The 25,967-nt window shown below is 45.4% G+C and overlaps 2 protein-coding genes across 5 annotated transcripts in view; both read right to left on the bottom strand.

The window, feature by feature from the left end:
- Nucleotides 1-14,520, bottom strand: part of CS (citrate synthase) — a 32,410-nt gene extending 17,890 nt beyond the window's left edge. The window contains exon 1 of the mRNA XM_004379924.1: nt 14,295-14,520. Within this exon, the coding sequence (XP_004379981.1) occupies nt 14,295-14,336 (42 nt within the window). The 5' untranslated portion in view covers nt 14,337-14,520. The remainder of the gene's footprint in view (nt 1-14,294) is intronic.
- A 6,180-nt stretch (nt 14,521-20,700) lies between these two features.
- On the bottom strand, nt 20,701-25,899 carry CNPY2 (canopy FGF signaling regulator 2). 4 transcript variants are annotated; one of them, XM_023734562.1, is made up of 6 exons: nt 25,471-25,598; nt 24,727-24,839; nt 24,447-24,562; nt 23,473-23,571; nt 23,217-23,313; nt 20,701-22,874 (listed from the first exon to the last, which is right to left on the bottom strand). In XM_023734562.1, exons 2-6 carry the CDS (start codon nt 24,812-24,814, stop codon nt 22,831-22,833), a joined length of 444 nt encoding a protein of 147 aa, XP_023590330.1. In that variant the 5' UTR covers nt 24,815-24,839; nt 25,471-25,598; the 3' UTR covers nt 20,701-22,830. The 4 variants fall into 4 exon arrangements, with proteins under 4 accessions (XP_023590330.1, XP_023590329.1, XP_023590328.1 ...); XM_023734561.1 differs by lacking the exon at nt 25,471-25,598 and adding an exon at nt 25,772-25,899 and having other exon boundaries at nt 22,705-22,874; nt 23,473-23,676; XM_023734560.1 differs by lacking the exon at nt 25,471-25,598 and adding an exon at nt 25,678-25,799 and having other exon boundaries at nt 22,705-22,874; nt 23,473-23,676.
- Nucleotides 25,900-25,967: the final 68 nt, after the last annotated feature.

Below are 25,967 nucleotides of genomic sequence, written 5' to 3'. Positions count from 1 at the left end.
GGGGGGTGGGTGGGGGGTGGGGAGAGGGGCAGAAAGAAAAGGGTGGAAGGTCACCTTACAAAGCTTTAAGAATGCAACATTATTTAAAAGGAATCAGATGGGTCTCGACTGCTGCTTAGTTACAAGCATCTCTTAGACCTGTTTGTATGAGTGCTACTTTAAGGTAAGGGGAACTGGGAACTATCCCCACTTCATCCTCAAAATACTAATTTTCCTTGTAGGAGTTTCTTTACCATTTAATGAAGAGCCTCAGGAGCAATCTAAAGACAGCTGACCTCAACTGTCCCTAATCTCCATCAGCAACATTTCTTAGCCAGATCTCCAATTTGTAAAGCAATGCCAGTTGCAGACAGCTTGGCTAGTATCTACAGAATAAAATAGTATATTCTGTTTCTACTACACTTCTCTGCTGCTTACTGGCTGTGTGACTCCTGCCAAGTCAATTAGCCTTTGTGCCACAGTTTTCCTTACTATAAAATGGGAAAATAATAGTACCCACCCTCAAAGGATTGTTATGAGGATTAATTATGTAGTATTTACAAAGCACTTAAACCAGTGTTTGGTACACAGCAAATGTTCTGTATTTGCTATATAACAAAATACATAAAATAGTACAGCCCTTTTCTAGCACCCTTCAGTGTCAAGTTCAGTGTTTTCACCTAACCCTGAAGACTAGGAAAATAAATAAATCAGAGCTGTTTAAAAGGCAGCAATTCATTGATAAGGGGCCCTGGTGGTGCAGTGGTTAAGCACTTGGCTGCTAACCGAAAGGTCAGTGGTTTGAACCCACCAGCTGCTCTGTGGAAGAAAGATGTGGCAGTCTGCCTCTGTAAAGATTATAGCCTTGGAAACCCTATGGGGCAGTTCTACTCTGTCCTAAAAGGTTACCATGAGTCGGAATCAACTGGATGGCAACGGGTTTTTCGGAATTCACTGATAAGACTGCTCAAAAAGCTACAGTAGGAAAAGATTCAAGTTAGGTCAACTTTACCTAACGATATAGACTATGTAGATGACAGAGCATCTGATTCAGAGTTAGTGTAAAAATGGCATGGGGTGGTGTCTGACTTCCTCTAACTTTACAAGGGGGAAGGAGAATGAAGATCAACTGCCCAAGGCTGGTTCCTATGAGGCAGAGGTCAGACATGCCTCCTCCTCCACCATCTTTACCAACTCTGACACCAATCGTCTCTCCCCTGCACTCTCTACTTCTCTGCTGGGTTTGATAATTCATTGCAATGGCCACACACAACTCACAGACAATACTTACAATTATGGGGTTTATTAGGGAAGTAACAGGTTACAATTCAGGCTCAGGAACACTCAGGATGCAATTCTTCCATCAGGACAACCTCTTTTCAGCTGTGCTCACAGGCACACCTCTCTCTGGCCCTAGTTAGGCCTCTGTCCTACTCAGGCAAGTGTTACAAAGCTCTTTTAGCCCCTGCCAATAAATCCCCAGAGGCACCCCAGGCACTTGGCTTTCTCATTCCATGGGCCGGGAAGCCCACTGCGCAGACTCCTGCCAGTCTCTCCTGTCACCGCTTCTCACCGTCGTCAGGGTTACAGCTCGCTCTCTCTTTCGTCTCCTGGCTCCAGGAGTTTCTCAGTGCAGGGATCCTGCGTCCAAAGGACACACTCTCCGCTCCGGGCTGTTCTTCCTTGGTGGTGGTAGGATCCTATCTCTCCCACCTCTAGGGTGGCTCATTTCAAGCCCAGTGCGATGGCAAAACCGACCAATCCCCTTGGTGGACCACAATTAACCTATCTGCACTGTCCCACCCAATCATTTGGGTGGGAATTATAAGACCATGGCCACACAAAAGCAATCCATCGCAGTTAGGAAAGGAAATCTGGGTTCTAGCCCACAGCAAAACAACTAACTACTCTTCTTCCTTATCTCCATCTTTAGGATAACATTCAAGCTTCTTAGTGCTCAGAGTCTGATTGTAATGATCCAACAATGACATATGTAAAGGTACTCAAAAGCTTTGCTAATTCAAATGTGATCTCCTAGCCAGCAGTACCAACATGACTTGGAGCTTGTTAGAACATTGGACCTTACTCCACATCTACTGAATCAAAATGTGCAGTTTAATAAGCTCATCAGGTGATTCATATGAATAATAAAATCTGAGACACACCCATGGTCTAAGTGTTGGACAAAGGAAGTAGCAGGGAAGAGCCTGGGATGTAGAGTTATCAAGGAGACAGTCCTAAATCCTAGTTCTGCCACTTTCTAGCTGTGTTATCTTGGCTATGTGACCTAACTTCTAAATCTCAGTTTTTACACTTCTAAAATAGTAACAATGCCAATTTCAGAGTAGACAAGGAGGAGTTGTTAGGTGCGGTCAAGTCAGTTCCGACTGATAGTGACCCTAGGTACAGAACGAAACACTGCCCGCTCGTGTGCCATCCTCAGTCAAGGAGGCTACATGAAAGCCTCCAGAACAGTGCCTTGTGCATAGCTGAGTTCAATGAATACTTGTTTTGTAGAAATGTGTTGGCCTACTGCCTACCATATCAATTGCCGGAACTAATGTTACTCTTTCGCAGGAGTTAGATCGTTAGATCCCAGGAAAGAGGCAGTCGTCAAGACGGGGGCGGCGGGGGGGAAGACAAGAGGAAAGTGGAGAGAGGAGTGAATGGGTAATTCCTTCCAGCTGTGGAACAGGGTTTTAAAAAAAAAAAAAGCCCCGATTTCTCTCTTAAAGGCCTCTTGGCTAACAGCGGAGTAGTCTCAGGGGAAGAAAACAAAATTTCACTAACCCAAGAGGTGTTAGAGGACTGTCACATCCAAGGCCTCACAACTCATTTCATTTATTCCCTGGCTGCCAAAGAAAGCTGCTCAATGGCTGCATACAGTACAATCAGGCTATACTCACTGATGGGACAGGGCAGATTACAAATATCTGAGTCATCCTAGAACTTCCAGCTCCTCCTCCAACTCTGGAGGTGTGGCCGCTGGGCTCTGACCCTAGGCCCTGGCTTCTGGATGCTTGCCATGTGTAGAGTCACCTGGTGGAACAGCAGCTGCCAGGTGAATCAGCCAGTCACCTCACTCAATAGGTCAGCTCCTTCACAGGGTAAGATGGAGAGAGCTGTTTTCAGAGACAAGGGCCTGGCTCACAAGGTCTGACAACCAAGCTTCTCTACTGGGTGGGGGCATCACAATCACTAACAGGCTTTTTCAAACCTCATATGCTGACACCCCTTGCAAGAACTCCTCTAATGAATTTGTTGTTATTATTGATAAGAGTGGGCTGTAGCTCTCAAATGTGCTAGGATGGGAAAAAAACAAAAAAAAAAATTAAAAAGAACCTTTATCTTACAGGGCCAAAGAAGGAAAAGGACTAAAAGTACATACAGAAAGTCTGCCAAAGACTTGCCTATAATACTTAGGGCATTCTTGGAATAGGGTATTGGCTAAGTTGCTCACCAAGATATCAGTTGAAACTACTCTCCCCTCGCCCAACTTCTGAAAACAACAGAATTCTATCTGGAAAAGAAATTACTCAATAATGTGGTTATGTGGTGTGATGGATCACTTTTATATGACCCTTCTTGCTATGGTCTTGTAACTCCCACCAAATGACTGGGTGAACTATGCAAATGAGATACTTGCGGCCCACCAAGGGGTTGGATAACTTACTAATAATGCAGAGAAGATGCATGTCACCCTTTGGGAGTGGGACCATGCAAATAAGGTGTATGGAACCCTAATGAGGGAATTGGTCAGTTCTGCCATCCCACTAGGTTTAAAATGAGCCATCCAGAGGCAGAGAGGGCACCTCACTACCACCAAGAAAGAAGAGCCAAGAGTAAAGCACATCCTTTGGACCCAGTGTCCCTACACTAAGAACTTCCTACACCCAGGAGACAGTGAGCTGTAACATGAGAGATGAGAGAAACAGTGGCAGAGAAAGGGTGGCAGCAGAACCAGGAGACCAATGTGAGGCAGCACAGTGGGTTTCCCGGCCCACGGAGCGAGGCGGCTACAGTAGGTGTACCAACCCAGAGAGAGAGACAGCTGAGTGCCTTCAGGCAGGAGGCTTACTGGTGGAGTAGGGTACCTTTGGGGACTTATTGGTGGAGCTAAAAAGCTTTGTAACACTTGCCCAAGCAGGGCAGACGTGAGGCCAAGGGCCAGAGAGAGGCCTGCCTGTGGGCACGGCTGAGAAGCTGTCCTGATTGAAGAACTGTATCCTGAGTTGTTCCTGATGCTGAATTGTAACCTGTTACTTCCCTAATAAACACCATAATTGTTGAACCCAGCAGAAAAGTAGAGAGTGCCATGGGAGGGAAGGCTGGTATCAGAATAGGTAAAAAGACTGGAGGGTGGAGGTATTTTGACCTCCACCTCATAGAGATCAGCCTTGGGCTGATGCTGATGTTTATTCTCTCTCTTTCCCCTGGTGAAATTAGAGGTCAGACAACGCTGACGCCACGACACTTTTACAATTGGTGTCAGGCGCAGGATTCATCGCAATAGCTCCAGACTCATGGAACCATGGGACTTGTAAGAAAAGGAATGAAGGGGCATGGGAAGTGAAACTTTTGATTCTTAGATGATTCCTTTGGTTGTTGTTACCTGTAATGGCCGAAAGGAAAGTAAGAGGTATTAGACTGCAGCGGAGGGGGGAAAGGCTTTATCTGGAGTGGCTTTGGGTAAAAGCCAACCTGTTTAACAAGATGACTGATACAGGGCCAGGGTCGTCGGGTTCCACCCAGCCAGAGGCCCAAGGCCATATGCATATGAATGGGAAGATAGTCAAGGTGTGGAGAAGATGAAACTGGTATGTTTTTAAAAGGGTTATGTGTTTATCTGGGTATATTATGCATATTGAATGTTTCTCCTACCTAGTATTGTAAAACAGGCCTAAATGTACGATGGAAATGAATATTGAGTATTATAGATTACAGAGAAGGTGTAACTTTGCCTTCAGGCAATACCTGATTGGATACGCTAAAAAAGAGAACTAGAGTTTGCCTGAAAGAAACACAGGCTATTGGTCTGAATACAGTAGCCCTGTGTATAGAGTACAGTCATGTGTTGCTTAACGGCCACGATATGTTCTGTGAAACAGGACGCTGTGTGAACATGCCTAAGATCTCGAGCAACAGCATTCACTGATTTTCTTCCCTCATGTTGTTTAACAACCTTTTGTTTCACTTCCAAATCAATACTCCTCCTTTGCCTCTTGCTGCTGCTATCATTAGCAATGGTTTTGCTGCATTTGGCAGCCATGATGCACTTCACAGTCATATTTTTGAAAGAAAGTTAAACAGAGAGGTAACACTACAACACTTAAGAGACGCATGATACACAAGATTGGATGCTGCTGCCTATAAGTCAAAGCGTACACTGCTATATGGTAAACTTCTTATTTGTAAGTAGGGAAAGTTCGCATTAAAATAACAATAGAAAGTACAGTACATACGTAAGCCAGTAACACAGGCATTTATTATGACTAGCAAGACATATGTATTATGGATTATATATGTACCGTACCTTTATATGCCTAACACTGCAATTGCGCAGTATGTAAGAGATACCCATATTGCGTGTAGGAAGCTGTTGCGTTCGCTAGGTATGGTTAAACCCGCTACATCCTGTTCTTTGATTGGGATTTCTGAACTCTATTATAACTTTATGGGACCACAGACATACCGTATTTTTACAGAAATAATGCACACCTTCTGCGTTTGTTTGCTGGCTGTGCCCTCCCCCCACAAAGCACCCTCACAAGAGCCACCATGCTGTAAAAAAAAAAAAAAAAATCAGCATAGTGCACTTATGAAAATACCTCAAGCGGGGAGGGCGTGGCCAGCAAACAAACACAGAAGGCCTAAATTATTTGGGTAAAAATACAGTATATGCCATCGGATGTTGCTCGAACTGACATTAGTTATGTGGCACGAGACTATATTGGGGGCTTAGGTCAAACCCTTGAGCCACACTCGGAACTTTCAGAGTGAGGAAATTTGCATTTGAAAAGACACGCAGACCCAAGCCTATGGCTGCTACCCATTAACCTAGCCCACAGGGGCTAGGGATGAGCAGACCAGAACTGCTGGGAAGGTAGCAATGTGCATTTGAAGGAAGGACCTACAGAGAAAAAAATGACTTTTGCTTTTTGAACCGGGAAAAGCAGTTTGCCTTAGGATGCATTGAGGCAGGAAAAGCCAGCACATCAGAAGTACCTCCTTCCAAATGAAGAACACCAAAGACAGAAAGGGCCACGTAAACCAGAGACTCCATCAGCCTGAGACCAGAAGAACTAGATGGAGCCCCGCTACCACCAATGACCGCCCTAACAGGGAACACAACAGAGTCCCTGATAAAGCAGGAGAAAAGTAGTGTGCAATATTCAAATTCTAGTAAAAAGACCAGACTTAATGGTCTGACTGAGACTGGAGGGACTCCGGAAGACATGGCCCCTGAACTCTGTTAGCCCAGAACTAAAATCATTCCCGAAGCCAACTCTTCAGACAAAGATCAGACTGGACTATGGGACATAAAATGATACTCGTGAAGGGTGTGCTTCTTAGCTCAAGTAGATACATAACACTAAATGGGCAGCTCCTGTGCAGAGGTGAGATGAGAAGGCAAAAAGGGACAGGAGCTGGTTGAATGGATGCGGGAAATGCGGGGTAGAAAGGAGTGTGACGTCACATTATAGGGAGAGCAACTACGGTCATGTAACAATATGCGTAAAAATTTTTGTATGAGAAACTAACTTGAACTGTAAACTTTCACTTAAAGCAAAAAAAAAAAAAAAAAGTACCTCCTTCCAGGACTGTAAGTTAAAGGGAGTTGGCAAGGAGACAGCGTGTGTGGTGCAATGGATTGCTTTTGTGTGGCCCTTCTCGCCATGGCCTTGTAACTCCCACCCAAGTGACTGAGTGGGACTGTACAAATAGGGCAATTGTGGCCCACCAAGGGGGCCATCCCGCTGGGCTTGAAATGAGTCATCCCAGATATGGGAATGGGAGGATCCCACTACCACCAGGGAAGAACAGCCAGGAGCAGAGCGCAGGATCCCTGCACTGAGAAGCTACTAGAACCGGGAGACCGATAAAGAGAGCTGTAGCACTAAAGAAGGCAAGAAGCGGTGACAGAAACGGCGGCAGGAGAGACCAGCAGGAGACAATGCAGTGGGCTTACCGGCCCACAGAGGAAGAAAGCTGAGTGCCTTTGGGCTGAGGCTTACTAGTGGAGTGGGGTGCCTTTGGGTACTTACTGGCAGAACTAAAAGAGCTTTGTAACAGTTGCTCAAGCAGGGCAGATGCCAAGGGACTAAAAGAGCTTTGTAACATGTGCCTGAGCAGGGCAGATGCCAAGGGACTAAAGAGAGGCATGCCTGTGGCACAGATGGGAAGAGGCTGTCCTGATGGAAGAACTGTATCCTGAGTGTTCCTGAGCCTGAACTGTAACCTGTTACTTCCCTAATAAACCCCATAATCGTAAGTATTGTCTGTGAGTTGTGTGTGGCCATTGCTATGAATTATCAAACCCAGCAGAGAAGTAGAGAGTGCTGGGGGAGGGACGGTTGGTGTCAGAGTTGGTAAAGATGCCGGAGAGAGGAGGCATGTCTGACCTCTGCCTCACAGGAATCAGCCTTGGGCTGTTGATCTTCATTCTCCTTCTCCCTTGTGAAGTTAGGTCAGACACCGTCCCCCACACCATTTTTACAGCCTGGTATGCTCGCTTGAGGTGACCACCTGGGGCCACAAGATAAGTGTAAGTGGGGGAGGTGCAGCAATGAAGAGATGAGCTGGGAAAAAAAAAAGAGATGGACAGAGTTTGGACATGTTCCATTGGCACCCGATGACCTAGCCCACGGAGGCTAGGGATGAGCTGACCAAAACCTAACCGAATGAAGAGAAAGATGTTTGACACCGTGACCCATGTAGATTGCTGCAACTTGATGGCTTGCTCTAGACTGGACTTTGCTTATGGATGCAGATGAAGATTCTTCAGATCAAGGAACATGCTTGTCTCCTCCAAGTACTAGGCTGATAGGGACAGACAATTTAGAAATTGGCCATATAAAACAGGGAGAGATACAGGCATGAGGTGGCTGGCTTACAGACTTTCATGGGTGTGCTTACCCTTAAAATGAGGGGAACAAGGAAGGATTCCCACTGAATAGATTCCTCTTTTCCTGATGGGCCTGAGGAAGAGAGGATGGGGGAAGATGCTGATAGGATTATGATTTAGTTATATGATTCAGTTGTGAGTGCTGATTGTTAACAGGGTTAACTGTGACTGTAAAAACTAATTGTAGAAACAACAAGTGTGAAAGAGTGGACTAAGGGAGAGGCACTGCTAGACTAGGGTACAGTGGCCGAACCTAAAGTTCCTTAAAGGTTTTGCTATGGTGATACCTCGTGAGGCTCAGAGAAAGGGAATAATCTTCTCTCAAGTAAATTTTATCAGACACCAGAGAGGAGGAAGTTGAGACTACTTTTGGAGAACTTGATCAGATCAGATGGACACCTGCAGCAGACCTGAACAGCGGCCAGTATCTGAGTAACTTCACCCTGAAGACTCTTTGCTCTACTGAAGGACTGTTAATAAGTGTTTTAGACTGGTAAAATGATTGGGAAGGGGAAATTATTCTCCAAGTTTGAAAGAACCACAGCTACAAAAAGCCAAGGGGTAGCCTGTGGTGTGATGGATCACTTTTATATGGCCTTTCCAGCTCTGGTCTTATAACCCCCACCAAATGACTGGGTATGGCTATGCAAATGAGGTGCTTGTGGCCCACCGAGGGGATTGGACAGCTTGATAATAATGCAAATAAGGAGGGGGTGGGACCATGCAAATAAGGCATATAGCACCCTAATGAAGGGATTGGTCGGTTTTGTCATCCTGCTAGGCTTAAAATTAGGGCTTCAAACCAGGTTTATTCTGGTATGAACCTCTGCTGAGAATTTGCATTCCTAACAAGTTCCCAGGAAGTTATCACCTGAGAATCTTGTTAAAATGTAGATACTGATTCAGTATCTCTAGCGTGGAAAAGCAAACTGTCAGCACAGAACTTATTAGAACTGGTTTGAAGCCCTGCTTAAAATGAGTCATCCCAGGGCTGATGGGGGTGGTGGGGGGACCTCACTACCAACAAGAAATAAGAGCCAGGAGTGAAACATGTCCTTTGGACCCAGGGTCCCTACGCTGAGAACCTCTTAGACCCAGGAGACAGGCACAAGACAGTACAGTGGGTCAGAGGAAGGCAGATAGAGTGGGTGTGCCAACCCACAGAACAAGAGAGCAGAGTGCCTTCAGGCAGGCGGCTTACGGTGGAGTAGGGCCTCCAGGCACTTACTGCAGAGATAAAATGCTTTCTAACACTTATCCAAGCAGAACAGAGGTGAGGGTCAGAGAGAGGCCTGTCTACTGGCATGCCTGAGAAGCAGTTGTCCTGATCAAAGAACTGTATCCTGAGTCATTTCTGATCCTGAATTGTAACTTGTTACATCCCTAGTAATAAAGTCCATAATCGTGGAGTATTGTCTGTGAGTTGTGTGGCCACTGCAATGAATTACTGAACCTAGCAGAGAAGTAGAGAGTGCCATGGGAGGGACAGCTGATGTCAGAATTGGTAAAAAGACTGGAGGGTGGGGATATGTTTGACTTCCACCTCATAGGGATCAGTCTTGGGATGATGTTGATGGTGATTCTCCTCCCCCTCTGTCAGAGCACGCTACTTCCCCATTATCTCTCTTAACCTATTGTCATCATTGGTCCACATCCAGGACTCTTACTCTATAGCGGAGAAGCTAAGCAATTTTCTTTTATCCTCCACCCTAGGCATATTCAGACCATGTGCTGCCACATATCCAGGAGTTCCAACGTTAAAAGCTTGAGAGAGATGCTCCTGATTTTAATAGAGCCCTTGTCCTTCATCAACAAAAGATCAGAGCTTGCCAAACCAGCAGAACTGGCTTAGCTGATGAAGCAAACATAATGCACTAATAACTTGAAGAAACTCCTCATGCTACATAGGCTTCCAATGCAGAAGGAATAACTTGCATTAAGGGAAAACAAACACGCATAGGACAGTGTAGGACAAAGGCTCCTCTCTCCCCAGAACCCGGTCAGAGAACTAAAGCCGTTTAAAATTTGTGTTTGACAATGGTGATATTGGAAGTCAGCCTGTACTACTTGGTCAGGCCACTGAAAAAGCCCAAGCAATCTTCAGATTTCTTACTTTGACCCCCTTCATACTCACAGTAGTTTCCTTCATGTCTCTACCCAACTGTCGTAACAGTCTCTTCCAAAACGTTCACTGACCACACTGAGAAAGACAGCAAAAGACACCATTCTAGCCTCAGAAATCAGTCTTAATTTTCCTTTTTGTAGAAACTTTAGTGCTCTTTCATTCAGCAAATATTTATTGAACATCTACTTATTATTATATCTTAAGTGTACACTAGGGAATAAGGTGTAAAGGATTTGTCACCTTACTACTTTCTCAGGAACTAAAACTCTTCCTTCACTTCTACTATGAGTTCTAGCTCCTTACCCTTTGCTCCAGCCACTTATAAGAAACTTTCCCTAAGGCATTTGGGGGTGGGGGACAGGGAGGCCAAGAGAAAACTGCCTAAATCCTACTGCTTAGAAGTCACTTTTGAAGCTGATCTTTAAAATAATAAAACGCCCACTCAACAGTTTTGCATAACACATCCAGTAAAGTTGCAAACAAAAAGCCAGCATGTGGCTCTACTGGCCCAACAGTGATCCTGGGACCACCAATCAACTGAAGTGCTTGAAAAAATACAAGTTTCCAGATCCCAACTCACCTCTGTTGATTTAGAATCTTAAGGTGGGATCCAGGAATCAGTGATGTGAACAAGCATCTCAGATGATTAAAAACCAACAAAGTCTGAGCTCACAGACCTTTTAAAATAGCAGCATGTTAAAAGAAATTCAGAGACCTAAGGAATTTGGGTAGTTGAGGGGAAAAACTGAAATCTACTCAGATCCTGAGAAAGATCTAGTGCTAAAGTTGCCTCACTACAATTTAAAACAAATTCACATCCTACTCAATCAACTCTATTGCATAAAGCACTGAAAGAGGGCAGAAGGAAGAACTGTGTGGTTTTAGTCTAGTTTCCTGCATGCTACTCACTTGGATTCTAAGAACCAGGAACTAGGGCTTTTAACTGGTTCATTCTAATGTGTTTCCAGGTGATGCTAATGCTGCTGGTTAAGGACCAATTCTGAGAACCACTAGTAGAGTAGTGGGTCTCAAAATTTATTATACATAAGAATCACCTGCAGATCTTGTTAAACTGTAGATTCTGATTCAGTGTATCTGGGGTGGAGGTGCAAATTCTCAGCAGGGGTTCCAGCTGGAACAAACTGGTTTGAAGCCCTGCCAGGACCTCCAGGCTTCTTTTCTCTGACTACTTCACTGCTGCCCAATGTCCTATCCAAGCTGCTTGCCCACATCCATCCATTCACCTGCTACCAATCTAAAGGCCACTATAAATTAACAAAAGCAATCATCTCCCACTAACACATAATGATGTTTTACTACCCATCTTTCATCTTTGGTCCATCTAGTAAGCGTCAAAGAATTGCCGTTACTTTGGTGGATAGGCTAATAACCAAAAGGAGGGCACAGTAACCAGAGATGAATCGTGCCCTTGCCATTAAAAGTTCTGGGCTTTGAGCCTAACATTTCACAGGACAAAACTGACTTAATTTTGTTGAACCCAATTTCAGACTAGGATTTATATAGATGTTGTGCAGTGGGGTAGGTCTGCGGTAAAAGAAGCTTTGGTATTAAGTGTCTTGTCTTGAAACAAGTCTAGAAATAATCTAGAAACAACTTTGGATCGATTTACTCAAAGTTTATCAAATATCCTAACTTGCGAGGGTGGGGCAATGTTAACAGGACAAGAAATAACCCCCTTTAGCTAGGGTTGTCTATGTCACATTGATTTCAGGAGTCCAGAAGTGAAGTGCTGGCCCTATTCCAATTCTCAGCCCAAATCCAAATCATCTGTGAGAAGACAGTTTTTACATCACAAAACTAATAGTAATGTATTATTAATATTACAGCCAATACTAAGGCCATTGCTCAGTATTAATCCGTTTGAATAAACAAGAAGTCAAATAATCTCAAGGCTCTGATCAGTCTATCCCTCCAACTCAGATGTTCATTTAAATCACCTGCCATGGGTTTCAACAATAGAACAATGTGTTGCATTTGTTTCTCAAAAGGTTTAAAAAAAAAAAAAAAAAACCTCTTCTCAGAAAAGTGAAACTACACCTGTCCTTGAGAATCAAAGTGGGAGGGGTCAGTTCTCCCATGTCAGAAACCTATTTTGCCTTAATAGCAAAAGTAAAATCCACTAACAATTAAGCAGGCTAATTTGGAAAGCTCAGGCAGATGCTAGCAATGCTGACAAGCTGAAAGGCTCCTTGGTATCCTGTTCATATCGTTTAGTTGTTGGGAATTTCCACTCCTGAGTTTGTTGGGCTTTGCTAGTTTTAAGAGCCAAACACCTTCTAATGGCTTCCAATTTATAGGTTTCTGGGATCCACAGGTCCATCTCTAACAGGAAAGTAGAGAAAACAATAATAGCAAGATTCTGTATCCCTGTCATCCCAAATCCTTTCTGAGCTTCCCTACAGACTTAAGAGATGAAACCAATTCAAAAGGTAAATTCTAAGCGCTTTTTCTAATTCACTGTAGGGTTAGACTGTCTGGTCTGGGTTAGCAGCTCTGGAATGAGCTAATTATAGTGTCCCCTATTCTGCCAAAACACTATCTAGAACTTGCTTCATTTCCCAAGAGGCTTCCTTTCCCTGTTCCCTGGCAGCCAGAGAAGCAACGGCCAAATAAGACAAGTAACACCCGAATGACCAGCCTCCACCTTGCTGCTGGATGCCTGGAATAACTCCAAGGTAAATCCTATAGGTTTACCTTGTCTCAGCCAACCACGCAAGATAACACACAGCAAGCCAAAAATATTTTACAACTTTCCTTTGCTTCAGGTGTTGGCAGCTGTAATCTATCTGCAGAAGAGAAAGTATAAATCCTTTGCAGAAGTCAAGGTCATCACTGCTAGGCTTAGAGGGCTGGTTCCCTCAGCACAGCAGTTTCTGTTTAAAAGAACCAAGTTACCCAGAGCCAACGAAACCAACCAAACCCACTGGCATCCAGTGATTCCAACTCATAGCGACCCCACAGGGTTTCCAAGACCGTAGATCTCTACAGAAGCACACTGCTACTGGTGGTTTCGAACCGCCAATCTGTCGGTTACCAGTTGATTGCTTTAACTACTGCGCCACCAGTGCTCCTTACCCACAGCCAACAGTACCGGCAATCTGAAAACTGGCAATAAATAACTGGAACAGTATTCTTGTGATCCAAAAGGCAACAAATGTCAATTAAAGGGTCCCAAAGAATGAGAGGAAGTTCTCCTGGGTAGAGCAGACTTAATATCAGCAGCAAAACCTCAGTGAGTAAGTAGTAGGATTGGTCATGTGACCTTGGCTATACTATCTCCTGAGTATCTTCACTTATTGGCCTCCAGTTTGGGGAGAACACCCTTTCTGATTCCTTCTCCAATCATATGCGATAATCATGCACGAGGTTTTACAGAATCATTCCACCCCACCCAAGCTCCTCCTATATATAAAGTAAGTCCGATAGTCCCAAGGACAAACAGCACCTGAAAGTCCCACCTCTCTAGCAGGAACTACTACGGCTTGGTCACTAAAGGTTTAAATAATGGGGTTGGAAGAGAAGAAACAGGGAGTTCAAGCACTGACAAGGCTCTCCCTATAAGGCAAAAGCCGAAATTAGCCACTGCTCCAACTCTGCCCCAAGGACAGAGTGAGCACATCTGTTCACCCCTGCCACCCCTCTTACCCCGACCCCTCCTCCAAACGAGCTCTTTATCAAACTCCACTGGAACACAACACCTCTTTTCTTTATTGGTGACACCGGTCTTGGCTCTTCCTTTTTCCTAGGCCATGCATCGCCCTCTTCCACCCTAGACACGTGAGGTGATAGGAGGGTCCGGGCGCCCCACCTGCCTGGGGCCGCATGCCAGAGGTGGACAGCCCACTGCACACCCAGGAGCTGGAAGGCCAGCGCAGCACGTGGCCTCGAGAGCTCCACGCAGGGCTGGCTGCCAGACAAGCGTTCGGTCCCTTTAAGCCGCGCAGGAGTGCGTAGGGATGGGAGAGGAAGACCCTGGCGCGCGAGGGTCTGGCCTTCGCCTCAGCCCCACCCTGGGACGGCGCCCTCCCTCCCTTAGTCGCTCACCTTGGCTCCGAAGAACCGGGCGGCCGCAGTGAGTAAAGCCATGGCGAGCGCACTCGGGGATCTGATGGGTGGGGAGGGAGGGGAGAGAGCTGCGGCAGGAATGGGAACCGCCGCCGCTGCACCAGAGGCCGCGCCAACGGATGGACAAGGTTGAAAATAGGCGGAGGAGGGAAAGGGTTGACGAACCGGCGGCGGTGCCCAGTCTGGGGTCCTCAGCGAGGACCCGCCTACTGCCCCGAGCCGGGTCCCGTCCCTCTCAGGGGACTCATCCGGGGCAAAGCCATTGGTCCGATTTGGAGGAGGGGCGGGGCCTAAGCCGTTGTCGGCGGTTGTGGCGGAGAGGATTGGACCGCCTGGTTAGGCTAATTAAGGGTAAGGGTGGAGGCGGGGGATCTTGTAGGTGGCTACGTATGTGCCTGAGAACTCAGTTAACTTCCTTTTTCGGCTTTTTCCCTTACCCTTAACACATTTGAGGTTAATTCTAAGCTTAGCATTAGCGAAAAAGCCCCAGGATCTTGATCTTTGAAGGTTCTCGGGAGTCAATCCCTTAATCTATTATTGCCTGTTCCTCCTATCCCCTTGGCATGCTCTTCTGATTTTGGTTAATGACTTCATGGCTATGGAGATGACATCATGTGGACAGACTGTGATTGCCAGAGTTAGCCGCTTGGTAGAGATCATTTGAGGTCAGCAGGGGCCATGTTGTTACAGCTACTAACAGACCTCAATGTGTGGAGAATGGGAGCAAAGGCAGGAGCCTGAATATCTAGTGCTCTTTGTGCGCTGTCAGGTCTGTGTCTAATGCCAGGAAATCCAAGTCTTAAAAATGCCCCCTTAGAGCCAACACACACACAAGGAAATGCTTCCAATCACTAGCCATCGGAGAAACGCAATGAGATACCATCTCACCCCCGGCATTACTGGCACAAATCAAAAACACTGGAAGTAATGAATGTTGGAGAGGCTTCGAGGAGATCGGAACTCTTATGCAGTGCTGGTGGGAATGCATGATGATACAACCATTTTCGAAAATGATATGGCGCTTCCTTAGAAAGCTAGAAATAGAAATACCATACGATCCAGCAATCCCACTCCTAGGAATATATCCTAGAGAAAAAAGAGCTGTCACACAAGTAGACATATGCACACCCAGGTTCACTGCAGCATTGTTCACAATACCAAAAAGACGGAAACAACCTAGATGCCCATCAACAGATGAATGGATAAACAAACTACGGTACATACACATAATGGAGTATTATGCAAAGATAAAGAACAATGATCAATCCGTGAAGCATCTCATAACATGGATGAAACTGGAGGACATTATGCTAAGTGTAATAAGTCAATCACGAAAGGACAAATATTGTATGAGACCTCTATTGTAAAAACTCATGAAAAAGTAACAATGTTTGTCGGTTACCAGGGATGGGAGGGGAGAATACTAAATAGACAACAGATAAGTGGTAACTCTGGTGAAGGGTAAGACAGTACATAATACTGGGGAAGCCAGCACAACTTGTACCAGGAAAGGTCATGGAAGCTCCATAGACACATCCAAACTCCCTGAGGGACTGAATTGCTGGGTGGAGGGCTGTGGGGATCATGGTCTCCGGGAACATCTAGCTCAACTAGCATAACACAGTTTCTAAAGACAATGCTCTACATTCTACCTTGGTGAGCAGCGTCTGGGGTCTTAAGAGCCTGTGAGCAGCCATCTAAGATACTCCATTGGTCTCATCCCTTCAGGAGCAAGAGAGAATGAAGAGAACAGGATACAAGGAAAAGATTAGTCCGAAGGACTAATTGTCCACAGCTACCACGGCCTCTACGAGGCTGAGTCCAGTACAGCTAGATTGTGCCTGGCTACCACCACTGACTGCTCTGACCGGGATCACAACAGAGGGTTCTGGACAGAGCTGGAAAAGGATGTAGAACAAAATTCTAACACACAAAAAAAGATTAGATTTACTGGCCTGACAGAGACTGGAGAAACCCTGAGAGTAACGCCCCCAGACACCCTTTTAGCTCAGTGGTGAAGTCACTCCCAAGGTTGACCGTTCAGCCAGGGATTGGACAGCCCCATAAAACTAAACAGGCCTAATGAGGCACAGCAGTCCAGGGACAAGGACTAGAAGGCAAGAGGGGACAGGAAAGCTGGTGATAAGGAACCCAAGGTTGAGTAAGTACAGTGTTGACGTGTCGTGGGTTTGTTAACCATTGTCATAGGGCAATATGTGTACTAACCGCTTAATGAGAAACTATTTTCTGTAAATCTTCATCTAAAATACAAAAAAAAAAGAATTATCCACGTGAGATCAAATTGACAACAGTGACTCAAAAGGTCTGATAGGAAGCCTAGGGGAGGGTGAGTTGAAGACAATGGTGATGGAATAATTTGGAAAAGGATAGTGAGAATAGCAGCACAACTGGAAGAATGTAATCGATGTCACTGAATTGTACATGTAGAAATTTTTGAAATGGTGTATCTTTGGCTATGTATATTTTCACTAAAGAAAAAAAAAAAGGTCCTCCAAGGTCAAGAAGGGAGAGTGTTAACATGTCGTGGGGTTGTTAACCAATGTCATAAAATAATACGAGAAACTACTTGCTCTGTAAACCTTCACCTAAAGTACAATTAAAAAAAAAAAAAAAAGCCCCCTTAATATGAAAGCTTCCCAGCACAGGCCAGAGCCTCTGAGTCATGGGCATTAGACTCACTGCTACTCCAGTCACACACCCACAGTCACAGCCAGACCACCCCACATCTAACCACAAGATCTGGAGCTGCAGATCAACCCCTATCCAAGATCAGGCATGAGACACCCTGTCTTTGTCACATCACTTCCACAGGATCTTTGGGCACCTTCTCCTACTTGGCTGTGTTATGTACTCACTTATCCTGTGCTCTCCAGAGACCACTGAATGACCTATGACACTAAAGTGATTTTCCACACCACCCTCTAACCTCTGGGGTGGACAAGACCTTAGGACCTTTCCACCTCCCTAAACCTGTCACTGTGATTGACCCAGGGGCAAAGGGGAATTTATAGGACCAAGCCTCAATTGAACAGTCCCTTTATCTACTTACATAACATTAACAAGGTTCAGAGGTCACAGTACCCATGTAAGTCAGGTTTTGGTAGACCTAGTTTATAGCTTGGACTTGAAAAAAAAAAGAAAGCTTTCATTTTATCTTCCCAAGTTTCCTCATATCCAGGCTCACACCTACCAACTAAAGCTCCTCTGGCTTGGGGATCGGATAGGTGGGTACTAGGAAAGAACTTCATAAAGAGAAGCCAAGCAGTGCCCAGAGGAAGCACTGATCTCAGCTACCTCCTCGTGACTTCAAAACTCTAATGATCAATATTTGCTCCCAATTTAGCATCTCACAGAGATTTCCTCATAATCCTGGAATAGTCTGACCTAACTCCTTCCCTCTGGTTAATTATCTACAGACACTAGCCAGCAGACCAGAGGACTGAACTTCAGTGCCCCAAGAGACAGGAGGTGGCATCAGGGTGAGGCTACCAAAGGGGCAAGTATTGGGTGGCCTATAAGGATAACCTGTTTTGGAGCTCTAAGTCATTGGAGGAAGGGTAGGGAACAGCAGTGCTCTAAGCCCCTTGACACAGGGTCCTGGAGCCTAGTGTCATGAAGACATCTATGGGCTTTTTAAAGTTGTCCGCTCCTGATATCCACTGCTTTAAGGCCATTGGGAAAGCCCAGGGACCAAAGGGGCTAAATGAGATCTCCCAGGAGCTGGCTTAGAATCTCTTTCTGAATACGGATGAGACCTAGAGGTGGGGAGAAAATGGGGAAAGACTGGCATGAGTAAAGCAGCCAAGTGAGCTCTAGGTCTAAATACAACTAAGTGCCTCCGAACTGGAAGGGGCAAGAGAGAGAAGGCCGAGTACTGAGGTCACCTTGACTTTGGGAGGACCTTTTTAAAATGGACAGAGGCAATGGTGCCCTCTTGTGGCCAAGGGCAAGTAGGAGAAGTAGCTAAATGTAAACCCTCAACTGTCCACAGGCAGCCCTGGTGGTACAGTGGTTAAGCATTCTGCTGCTAATCAAAAGGTTGGCAGTTGGAATCCACCAGCTGCTCCTTAGCAACCCTATGGGGCAGTTCTACTCTGTCCTATAGGGTTGCTATGAGAATCGCCTTGACGGCAATGAGTTTGTTTTTTTTTAAACTGTTCACATAGGAGCCCAGATTATGCACTTGTTAAAGCGCTCAGTTGCTAAGTGAAAGGTCATTGGTTTGAACCCACCAGCCACTCCACTGGCAAAGATGCGGCAGTCTGCTTCTATAAAGATTACAGCCTTGGAAACCCTATGGGGCAGTTCTACTCCATCCTATGGGGTCGCTACGAGTCGGAATAGCCTTGACAGCAGTGGGTTTGGTTTTTTGGCTTGGTAAACTGTCCATACCAGTAACCTAAACACCTGTATTTAATAGCTTAAAAAAATTTATTGAGTACTTCGTGTTTCCAGATACTACCTAAATGTGGCATATCTTTATTAATCCGCACAGTACTTCTAAGGGATGTAGGATCTTTACTTTAAAAAGGTAGAAACCAAGGCTTAGATAAAGTATCCTGCCCAGGGTCACATAGCTCATAATTGGCATTACAAGAATTCAGACTGAGGTCTGCCTCACTCCAGAGCCTATATCTTAACTACTAAGCTGTACTTTTTATAAGATGATGGACTGTGACTTATCATCTGCAACTCAGAAAAGAGGTTTTGGAGTCATTGTCTCCTGGGGACATCAGCTTAATATTTTGCTATATTTAAAGATATTTAAAAAGATAAGGAACATATAGTCTTGTTGTTAGGTGCCGTCGAGTTGGTTCCAACTCATAGTGACCCTATGTACAAAACAAAAACACTGCCTGGTCCTGCGCCATCCTCACAATTTTTGCTATGTTTGAGCCTGTTGTTGCAGCTACTATGTCAGTCCATCTCATTGAGGGTCTTCCTCTTTACCACTGACCCTCTACTTTACCAAGCATGATGTCCTTCTCCAGGGACTGGTCCCTCCTGATAAGATGTCCAAAGTACATAAGACAGTCTCGCCATCCTCCCTTCTAAGGAGCATTCTGGCTGTACTTGTTCCAAAACTATAGTCTTACTCATCTGTAAAACCTTTATACACCCATACCTGAAATACATGATAAATGGTGACCCCTAGAATGCATAAAGAAGGGGACTTTTTTCATGATTAGCACCTAAAATGACCAGACGGATAGAATGGGCTTCTTAAACAACCAGTCTGGAAACACAGCTGAAGAGGATATAGTTCTTCACTACAGAATACTAGAATTAGAGGGCGTGCCTTCAAGCTTGGAGGGAGTTTTCAAAGAAAAGTACTACTTTATACAGCCACTGGAGACCACATGGAGACTCCAGTACATGAAGTAAGGTGTAGCAGAAAGACCACTGGCCTAGAAATAAGATGATCACTGCGGTTGAAGTTTTAGCTCCCTGCTGACTAACAAGAAACTTGACCTCTCTGAGCTTAGTTTCTTCATCTGTAAAATAGGAATGTTGTTGTTAGTTGCTGTAGAGTTGATTTTGACTCACGGCAACCCATGTGTGCAGAGTAGAACTACTCCATAAGGCTGTGACCTTTCAGGAGCAGATAGCAAGGCCTGTCTTCCGAGGCATCTCGGTGGGTTCAAACCAGGAGCAGATTATCCCATAGGCAAGGTAAGCACGGTGCTTACTTTGCTTACCAGATCATCTGTAGTGAACAATTTCATGTGAGTTTCACCACAACAAAGATGTGAAATTGTTCACTACGGATCAGTAAGTAAGCACAAGTAAGCCCATGCTTACCTTGTTTACTGGGTCATCCACCCATCAGGGACTGTAAATTTGAAAAGAGGCTTTGATTCTGTAGGAAGGTGCTACAGGTGCCAGATGCCAGCCATACCTAGAAGCAGAATCTTTGATATGGTGAAAAAATGTGAAATTGTTCACTACAGATGATCTGGTAAGCAATGTAACCACCGTGCTTACCTTGCCTATTGGATCATCCACCTGTTTCTCACCGCCAACATTTTGGGTAGTAGCGAATTGCTTAACCATTTTTGCATCCCCCCCCGCCCGCCAAAAAAAACCCACCACTGCTGTCAAGTCAATCCGACTCATAGTGAGGCAAATGGATAGAAGTAGAACTGCCCAATAGGGTTTCCAAGGCTGTAAATCTTTACGGAAGCAGACTGCCACATCTCTCTCCCACGGAGTGGCTGGTGGGTTTGAACCACCAACCTTTTGGTTAACAGCCTAGTGCTTTAACCACCACGCCACCAGGGCTCCATCCAGAGATCTACAATAGAAATAGTATCTATTTATTAGAGTGGTAAAGATTAAACGACAACGTGTATGTGCTTGCTATACTGGTATTCAACATATATTAGTTTCCTTGCTGTTTATCCCTGTCTTATATTGAAAAGAATTTTGCCCCGTGGCATAATGGTTAAGAGCTACAGCTGCTAACCAAAAGGTCGGCAGTTCAAATCCACCAGGTGCTCCTTGGGAACGCTACGGGGCAGTTCTACTCTGTCCTATAGGGTCGCTATGAATCAGAATTGACTTGATGGCGACAGGTTTGGTTTTTGACTTTGTGAATCTTTTTTAAACAGCAAAAAAATCCTCTAAAATTTATTTTTAAAAGACTAGATTAACATGTAATATTGTCCTTGGGAATGTTTATTCCAAGGCCTAACATTTTACTGATAAACTGATTTAGAAGACATCTAAAGTTTAAGGTGTAACCAAATTTGCAAGGTTAAGAGTATATGCTCTACTAAATACTGAGAGAGAGGATAACTTCCACCCTTTCTTATGGAGGCCACACCCCTACATATCAATGACAGACTCTCAGCCTGGAGAGTTCTTAATAGCTGTTCCCTGACACACTAGTGAGGTACATCACAAGTAATTTGTTACCGATTAACATTCATTTTATTAAAATTTGTGAATAATCTGCACTTTTATAAATTAAACAGTTTCAAGTTCCCTATAAGAGTACACTTAAACTTCTGATAAGCTTTTGATGGAAGAGAAAGGAGTGTTTAGATGCCAAGCAGGCAATGGACAGATCCCTGGGTATACTCAAAGGGGTATGAAGCATGTGAACATTACTCAAGTGCATCACAAAAGGAAAAAACAAGTTAATAACAGCTGGTCTGGAAAACTGATTTGACACGATACAGCATTTCTTATGGTTGATGAGAGAAGATCCACCAGGCCCTGAGTTTAGTTGTCAGCTAGCTTCAGAATGCTTGCTCTGAGCTAGGTAATATGCTAGATTTCATAGGGATTTGTGGTACAAGAAAGCTTTATTGAAGACATTCATTCTGTGTGCCATGCTTAGTGCAAGCTATTATTAAGAGAAAAAGGTAGAAGCTACTCTACAGTTATAACAGATAAAGATTGGCACTTGGGAAAGTTAGCTTATAAATCCAGTTTTGCCACTAAATATGGAACTCTAGGACCTGTGGCTTCTCCGAGCCTGTCTCTTCAACTGTAAAATGGGCAGAGGTGAACCAGATGACCTTCATGGTCCCTTTAGATTCTAAAATTCAGTAATTTAAAAAGTCTTTGAAATGTCTATTCAGATGTTCTCTCCCAGAGGCATTCCTGGGACAGACATAGTCTATTGCAAACGCTGAGACAGCCATACCTCAGCACCAGGGTGTTTAAGGAACTCCCAAAAGAAGGTATCCTTTCGGTTTTGATTCCTATGTCCCAGTACAGGTTCTCTACACACACAAAGTGGAACAGACTTATAGTCCAGACTGACAATGGGCTACTGATAGAGATAAGAAAGACATACTTCATCGTTGCCATTGGCATCAAATTGAAAAGCTTAGGCCAGTAAGCAAGGCCTTTCATTAAATAACATTCCTTACCTCATCTCTCCCTATCCGATAAAGCCCTTACTTTCCAGCTGAGTTGGTCACATCCATTTTCCCCTTCCTGTCTCTGCTCTTGCTGTTCCCTACATCTGGAAGGGCAGGAAGGGAAGAATAATGCAGGTCCATTATTTCCTTGAAAGTCAAGCCCTATCTTACTTTATGTTTCATCAGCATGAATATAGGGAATTTCTAGAATCCTGTTATTACCTTGGTTCCCTTGGTTATTCAGACGTTCCCCTTCTCTCCACAGTTAGCACTAAATACAGTGTATTAAGTAGGCACTGAATAAATGCTTATCTAGTTTATGAATGAAGTAGGAATCTAGGAAGATAGAAGAATTAAAGGTTCAGGCTCCTCCTACTTTTGTTCTACACCAACCCAAAAGCTCCTCCTTCCTCTCTCTTTTCTCTCCTGTCTAGAATACCTATCTTCAAGTCTAATAACGTAAGGGTCAGTTCAGGCATGAAAAGACAAAACAGTTTGTACTTTTGGTTTCATATTTTTCCAGTTCATTTCAGTAAAAACATAATATAAAAGGCATTGCCACCCTTTTCCCCTCCCGGGGGTGATCCATCAAGCCTGTCCATCTGGGCCGCTCCAGTGGTTCATAGCTCATCATGAGATATGTGCAGGGCATGGTCGCATAGATCTAAAAACAGCACACAACAATGTGAAGGAAAATGCCACTCTTATACTGATGTATGCCACTATCAAGAAAATACCCAAAACTATCTGGCACACCAACCACCATTCTTCAGACATATGTTTGCAAATGAGATAACATCCTCATCACCCCTCTTATATATTAGGTCAGGGAGCGACAAATTCTGAAAGCTGACAGGAAGAGAATAGAGAGGACTAACCCAAGTCCTTAAGCGAAGGGAAATGGAAGCCAACCCTTGGGCCTATATCATAGAGTTTCCGGGGGACGACGGAACATGCCAGGTTCTACAGGACTGTGAGTACAAGAGGTAAAGTAGGGGTAGCTCACCTGTTCGCTTACTACAAAGTTTGTCTTTAACATTGTCAGCCTCTCGGGAAAAGAATTCAATGAGCTCATCCTCATATTCCTCCACGATGCTCTCACACTGCCAATCCAAGGGAGAAATGAGTGAGACAGGACAGCAGGAAGAGGCCTCTTGCCTTAGCCTCCAGAGAGGAGCACAGGGACATTAACCCAGCTTTCTACTTGGGCCCTCCAACAACCCCCTAACTCCAAAAGCCAGCTACCCACTCCCATAGCTCACCGCAAACTTGAGGGTGCCACTGATGTCTGAATCAATTCGGATGCCCTGTAGGTCCAGCTCACTGGATTCTCCACTCCGGCCCACTACACGTACGTAGTTCTTGCGGTGGGTGGAAGGGTCAATCTGTTCCCCATATTCCTTCATTCGGTCACACACCTCTTCTAGCAGCTCTGTGAGGTGGGCCTCTGAGCGGGCATAAGGCACCTAGAAATGTCCTCAGCCTTGGGTCACTATCTTCTATCTTTATACATAAGTAGTTTATGCCCTTACTTTCCTTCCAAATCTAGCTCAACTAACCTATTCTAAAAAGCCTTCCCTAATTAAAAACAGTATAGGTTATATACTTTCAAAGTAGTTTCAAATATATGATCCTAAGAAAAAAAACAAGTATCATTAGCTCCAAATTATAGATCAAAAGAGATCTCTTTGATTAACTCTAGTCAACTATGTGCTCTGTTAGGTAATATTATTTCTTTGTTTTAAAATGAAGCCAATACCTGCCCTCATAAGAGAACATTATAGGTAGTGTAGGCTCTGAGGATAATAAGCACTTTACAACCTTTATATATTGTTCACTAACTATAGCTCTGTGTGTGTGTGTGTGTGTGTGTTGCTTCAAACTAAAATAAACTTCCTAATTACAAGAATAGACCTTCTATTTCTTTTTTGAATGACTGTTGAAGTGTAACATTGCCAGAACGAGAACATGGTGAGTCATATGGATTAAGTACATGGAGAAGGGGACTGTCTACCAATAACCTTTATAACAGAAGCAAAAGTATTAAGTTTTGGAGCCGGGAAACAAGTGCATAAGGAATAGGCCTCTAGCCTCTTCCAAATGAGACAGAGCCTGATCTTTTAGCTAGCTCTCTGGATCAATATTTTCTTCATTTCTATTAAATCAAGGTCTTTTCTAATTAGTTGAATTCTCATTCACAGCCAGGGTGAGCTACTTTATTTGGGGGAACAGTTACCTCCACCACTGACTGGCTGCCATCTGGATTGATCCGGAAAGATCCCATCTGAATGGTCTTCTTGGGATCCACTTGAGCAATTTCCCACTCCAGTTCATCCACCAGAGCCCTGCAAGCTGGTGCAAGAAGAGAGAATGGGGAGAGAGTGAAGAAGAGTGGGGGCTGGGATCAACTCTGGAATTCTTATCCAGCCTTCTCCCAGTCCTTGGATCTAATGTCCTTCTCAAGGCTCTATCTTCCTCACCAGGCTTCCTCCCACTTCTTCTTGTTGTGCCTTTACCTCCACAGTGTAGATCCTGGCTCCTCCGAGCCCAGGCAGTTCCCAGCAGGGCCCCTAGAAGCAGGGCCAGCCAATCCCAGCCTTTCATCTTCAGAGTAACGGGATCGCTCCACCTGGGTTTGAGTGGGAATAATACATAGATGGTGTGAAAAGTAACTCCATTTTCTTCCCGTCCCCCTCGCAACCCAATCTCAAGACCTTCAAAGGCGTCAATGTGACTCCAGCTCTACTTTCCAGAAATGACCCGAACACAAAGGGCCTCCATTCCCCCGGGTGGTGAGCGGGGGCAGGGCTCAGCCCCAGAAACTGTCTACAGGTGAGGCTCTAGATGTTGTACTTCACAATCGGGTGTCTAGGGCTCACAGGGCTATGTGGCAGCTACAGGATGGAGGCTCTAGATGTTGTCCTTCACAATCGGGTGTCTAGGGCTCACAGGGCTATGTGGCAGCTACAGGATGGAGGCTGACGATTAACTGAGGATGCCATGCACAGAGGAGCTGCAGGCGAGGGGCCTTCAGTCAGGCCAAGACCGGGTGAGGCAGCGAGGTGGGCGGCCTGCAAGGAGCGCACTCAGCAACTAGGGCCCATTTGGACCCGTCACTGAAGAATACTGCATCACCCTCCTGCAGCCTGTAAATTATCCCCGTGCGGACCAGCCTCCTTTCTAAGGACTCTGCCATGGCCTTCGCTCCAGTCCATCCCCAAGCCCCAGCGCCAGCGCCTCCACCACCGCATTGGTCCCACCTCTGCTCCCAGGGCCGCCGCCGTGACCCAGGCGCTGGAAGACCGTCGGACTCCCACTGTAGCCTTGCAGGCCCCCGACTCTATACCTTGTTGCGGGGTTGGGGGTGGGAGTGGGAAGGGGCTGTCCTGGCCTCTCCAGAACGCTAAAGCGCTTTCCAGGCACGGGGTGCCCCGGAGGCCGCCTGTCCCAGCTCCCCGCACACTAACCGCGCGCCTAAGCAGCGCTCTGGTGCGCTGCCGTGCGAGCCCCACTCCAGACTGATCCAAACCCAGCCCTCCAAATTCTCGCGGGAACAGGCACCATAGAAGCGGCTCGAGGGAGCGAGGACCCCGGCCGCTTTCAGAAGGACCCAGACTTGCGTGGCGAGCAGCTCCACGTGACCACGAGAGGTCAGGCGGCGAGTAGGAGCGGCCCGAAGCGAAGGCAGAGCCTGGACGTGGTGTATGAGGACGTTCAGGCGGAAGTGTGTGTCAGTCTAGGTGAGGTAAGATGTTCA

Source organism: Trichechus manatus, unplaced genomic scaffold (genome assembly GCF_000243295.1).
Source record: "Trichechus manatus latirostris isolate Lorelei unplaced genomic scaffold, TriManLat1.0 scaffold00069, whole genome shotgun sequence".
Lineage (NCBI taxonomy): Eukaryota > Metazoa > Chordata > Mammalia > Sirenia > Trichechidae > Trichechus > Trichechus manatus.
Note: the sequence above shows the minus strand (reverse complement) of the source record. Positions and strands in the feature narration are given on the sequence as shown.